Raw genomic sequence first — 4,910 nt, 5'->3', positions numbered from 1 at the left:
GGGGCGGAAGGTGCGGTTGGGCTGCGCTCAAGGGCAGCGCAGCCAGACCGGAAGGCATGCAGACGGCACGCCACACGCAAACAGAATTTATTTATTTACAACAGCAACAACAACAACAACAACAACAGCAGCACGAAAGAAATGTTTAATTAAAATGTCACAGGATAATGTACACCAGCAATGCCTGCCACGCCCACTGCCACTCGCACCGCGAGAATAATCAAAAACCAATATCAAAGCTGATTTGCAGCTACATCTCTCAGCTCCATCTGATATTCATAAGGCTCAGGTCCCGGTCACGTCCTGTGACCCCCCGCCTGCAATACAAAATTTAAATAAATACGCGCGTTGTCCTCTCCAATTTTAACATATTTTTTTTTTGGAATTCCTTTTTTTTATCCCTTGTTTTTTTTCGTTGCGGTGGGATGCCGCAGCATATTTGGAGTCCATTAACGCGTCCGAGGGGAAACTCGTGTCATAATCACCTTGTTTGTCGGCCGGAACACCTATAATGCCAGCCAGCACACCCGCAGGGTATGACAGGAGGGGAGGGGGGGGGGGGGCAGTTGGAGGTGGGAGTCGTGCCTGTCGAAATGGCAGTCGTTAAGGCCGGATAATCATTGTCGCCGACACAGCGACTCGAATAGCCCAGAAGCCATCAAATAAACGTAAATTCAATGCACAAAATGACAACATTTTCATTTTGACTTTTCAAACAAAACCCCCCTCCCCCTGCCACCTCTCCACCCCCCACAAACTCAACCCCCGCCCACTGTCCACAAATGGAATTTGGAAATTTGGCAGCTGTCCGGGCTTTTGGCAGCACTTCGAGTGCGACTTTGGCCTGCCATTTGCATATGGCCAATTGGGCAATGTTGACAAGAAGCTGTTCTTGTTCTTCTCCCTGTTCTTCTTCTTCTTCTTCTTGTTTTTGGGAGGCAGCTGCGAAGTCAGGCAAGGATCCAAGGACCCAATGATTACGAATTATGCTTATGGCCGGGCTCATTACATACGTAACTTCCAGCTAAATTAAGTGTCGGATTTGAACAGCTGTAATTTGCTTGGTCATAAGAATTTATCATATGGCAGATTATTCGCCAAACCCCTCCCCCCCCCCCGCCCGCACAGAGGAGCTACTTAAAATTTGTAGCCTAATAAACTGGTTAAGCATATAAGCTATAAGGTGTGGGTTGCTTTTCTAGAAGACCTAATTATGTTTGTGCTGGGCTTAAATTATCTAACTAAGCAGATTCTTTAACAACTCTGGAAAATTTCTAATTATCGAGCTGAAAGTATTTTTAACTTAAATCTTGTTTTATGTATTATACAAATAATTTTAATTCAAAATAATTATAATAATAAGCAATGGAAAAGTTAAGCATTCAAAAATAAAAGTTTGCCAAGATTTTGTTTTTTGTAAGAAATATATTGAGCTTTTCCCAAATCAAAATATGTATTTTACATTAAGGGTATTCAATATATAACACGTTTAATTAATTGTTTTAAAAAACAGTTTGATAACTATTATGGGACATGGGCTATGAACTAATCATTCAACTTATAAGTGAACTTGAAAAGTTGGATTCGAACCAGGAACCTTCTTCATTAAATCAACCTTTTATTGGGTGTTGGAATAAAACTTTATTTATTGTTGTTTTAATCGTTACAAATATGGCAAATTGTCATCAACATGATGATGAATCGATAACTATAACTAACATTTAAAGGCAACGAACATATATATATCTATATATATAGTATATATCGTGTGCTTGAGACAATTCAAGTAAAACTTATGCACTAAACTTACGTGTGCTAGTTGTGGGTGTATGTGTGTGTGTGTGTGTGGGTGTGAGTTAAGGAATGTTCTTCTATATTAACTAGTAAATTATGTAGGATTGTACATGGTGAGTTAGTTAAATGGAATTCGTTTGTTTTAGTTATTGCGAGAGATTCTGCACCAAATGCAGTCGGTCCATAACAAGTTGGCCGCATCGCTCGCTCGTCCACTCTCTCTCTCTCTCTCTCTCTCAGTCACACTCGCACTCACCCAGACAACTAAAAACGTTGCACATACGACCTGTATGCACGCTAGTTGCTATCCTCGCAATCGCACCCCAATCATCCATTAGCTACGCTGGCAGCTCCAACTGTTTCCCACCTGCTTCAACTGCGTCACCTGCTCCTCCGCCCTCAACGATGCAGCCAAGTGTTATGCAACTACTTAAAGGACTTTATCATTTGCTTTTGCTGATTTGCATTGTTTGAGTTGTGATTTTTAATGGTGCTGTCGCCTCCATCCTACATCCTCCATCCTTCTGCATCCTCGGCGCCTGTCAAACTGTCGTCTGTCTGGCATTTGTGCGCTTAGAGCAGGTAACATTTTCGGCGCCAACAGGAGCAGGTGCAGTGCACATGGCGATAATAGCGACACAGACACTTCAGATACTTGTATCCAGCGCAGCAATGATGCGAGTGCGAATGGGTATGGTAATGGCTGTGCGAATAGCAGGATGCGTCGTGCAGGCAGTACGAGTAGCAGCCACAGTCGCACATCTTGCCAGGATCTCTCTCACAGGATCTCGCTAATTGTCAATTGTCAATTGAACTGAACTTATTGTTGTTCCTATTTGCTATGTCTGTTTTCCTGTTGTCGTCCTAGCGCCTGGCTGCCTTTGGCTGAACTGATTTCTGGCCAACGCTTCCACTTTCAACTTGCCTTAGGTTAGTTGTCCTCGACAGTTGCCCGGGCCAACCGCGGCAGCTGTTTGATCGATGCCTCGCGATTGTTTTGCGTATTTGGGTGGCCAACATTCGTACCACGCCCCAAAAATATCAAGCAGCCCCAACGAGTCGCTGTTTCTTGTATTATTATAGAAATCATGTCAATTGATTTTTGGGGCCAACTTCGTCTGTGGTTTATTTCGCCTTGCCTGGCACTCGACGGCACTCGAGCCATATGATTAATTCACGATGTTGTCGCTGATTTTATGACCGAAAAATGTTTTATATTTGTATTTTTGTATCTGCCGACTGGCCAAAAATAGAAGCCGCCATCGTCGCGTCGCGTCGCGTCGCAGCGCCTCGCGCCGGCAAATGCAAATTCATGCCTGACCCACATTCGGCGCACATTTGATTCTATTAGTCACAGACAGCTGCCGCCAAAAAATGTATCTCACAGATACACACAGCCAGATGCAGCTGGGATCGTGATGCAATCGATTGCCACACACACACACACACAAACACACACGCAAACACATAATCGATGACACATGCAATGACGCGACATTCGCACGCGTCGGATGCAAGTTCCAAGCCGCTGACGTCATTTATAGGCAGGTAATACGCTGCGTATACGTCATTTAATAGAGCGCACAATCAACAAAAACAACAACAACAACAACAGAGGAACTGACATCAGCTCCACATTAGGCCCCCGACTGGGCCCAATTAATTGCCGCATCGATTTGTATTGCAGCACTCGAATGAGATCAGTTTGTAAAGCTACACCCTTCACAGTGAGATCATGATCTAGAATTTTGATCAATCGATGTCATGTTCAGATTGGGAGACTGCTAATTGCAACTTTAAATATAATATGATCATTTCGAATCAGTGTGCATAGTCAACAGTTTGCCAATTTCCTCAATGATCTTCTATTCATCAGCTACTCGTAGTCCGATCCAGAATTAGATCATGATCTTTGAGGGGCATTGCAAATTTGTACAAGTCTGCCAGTTGCAATTTGAAAGGATTATCATTGATCAACAACAAATATATAGAGCCTATTGGGAGTGAAATGGAGAGATAAACATAAATATAGCGGCTAATCTTTTCATGATCGAGACAGCCAGAAAAATATGTAGAGCAGCTAATAAGTGATAGATAATTAGATGAATAGATAAGTGATCCCAAGTGATCATGCATGCAGAAAGAAAACTTATAGTCGTTTGTGTATTCATGATCACTTGGGATCACAATTAATCGAGTCAGCCAGCAAACTGTTTGCACAGATAAGTGATCCCAAGTGATCATGAATAGATCTAAGAAACATATAGACGTTTATCTATTCACAATCACTTGGGAGACAGCCGGAAAAATATATTTGCAAGATCACTTGGGATCTAAGATCTAGGATTCTAGCTGTCTCCATTAACTTGCTAATTAAATTTCTATAATTCAAATGAGATCATTTAAGCGAGCTGCTTTCAAGACTAAGGTTATCATCGTTTTGGGTGATCAACAATTTGCTGCATTAAAAAACTTTACAAATCTAGCATGGATCAACAACTTGTATTTAGTAAGATCAGTCGAGATGCTTTTCCAATGATAAAAGTTTGGCTTTATGTTTTTTAAACCGCATCAGTTCAAACCGGGATTACCAAGTTTTTACTTAGCATGAATCGTAATAGTTTAATTGGATAAAAAACTGCCGAAACTAAGCCTGAACTAGGCGACATGTTCTATTTAAAATATTTTATCCTGCAAAATTTTCATATTATTAGCTTATAATATAACTAATTTAAATTCATTTTAATATGTAGCTCGATTAAATTAATGTGAATGCATTTAAGAAAATGTGTAGGCAAGGCAAATATATGAACCAGGGAACAGTATCAATAGGCTTTCAGCCAAGATATCAATGATCTTACATTGATCAGTTTGCTGGGCTAAGTTCATTTATTTTTCGTTAATGAAAATCAAAGCAAGCTAAAGTTTTTCAATTAATTTTAAGGGCAGTGCTGAAAACTCTCTCCCAATTACAGCCGGTGTGTGTGTGTTGGAAGTTGGTAAAAGATCAGCGATCATTTACAATTACAAATTCGCCTGGTTATCTTTTAATGGGCTGTGCCCCTTTTTAATGAGTTTTTATTGGGCTAATTTGCCGGACTGTTGCAGTTGCAGTT

The 4,910-nt window shown here is 41.2% G+C and overlaps 1 protein-coding gene across 1 annotated transcript; it reads right to left on the bottom strand.

The window, feature by feature from the left end:
• Positions 1-1,629: 1,629 nt before the first annotated feature.
• On the bottom strand, positions 1,630-2,792 carry LOC135435563 (uncharacterized). The gene has a single exon (XM_064692694.1). The coding sequence runs from the start codon at positions 2,554-2,556 to the stop codon at positions 2,368-2,370; it is 189 nt and encodes a 62-aa protein (XP_064548764.1). The 5' UTR covers positions 2,557-2,792; the 3' UTR covers positions 1,630-2,367.
• Between the last annotated feature and the right edge of the window lie 2,118 nt (positions 2,793-4,910).

The sequence above is a fragment of the Drosophila montana genome, unplaced genomic scaffold (genome assembly GCF_035044405.1).
Source record: "Drosophila montana isolate Dmon_TW-CO22-7 unplaced genomic scaffold, ASM3504440v1 contig_3633_1, whole genome shotgun sequence".
Lineage (NCBI taxonomy): Eukaryota > Metazoa > Arthropoda > Insecta > Diptera > Drosophilidae > Drosophila > Drosophila montana.
This window is presented reverse-complemented; position numbering and strand designations above follow the sequence as displayed.

What these genes read in the sequence shown, in the direction of transcription:
- LOC135435563 (XM_064692694.1), bottom strand. Translation starts at nt 2,556, where the DNA reads ATGTGCGACTGTGGCTGCTACTCGTACTGCCTGCACGACGCATCCTGC.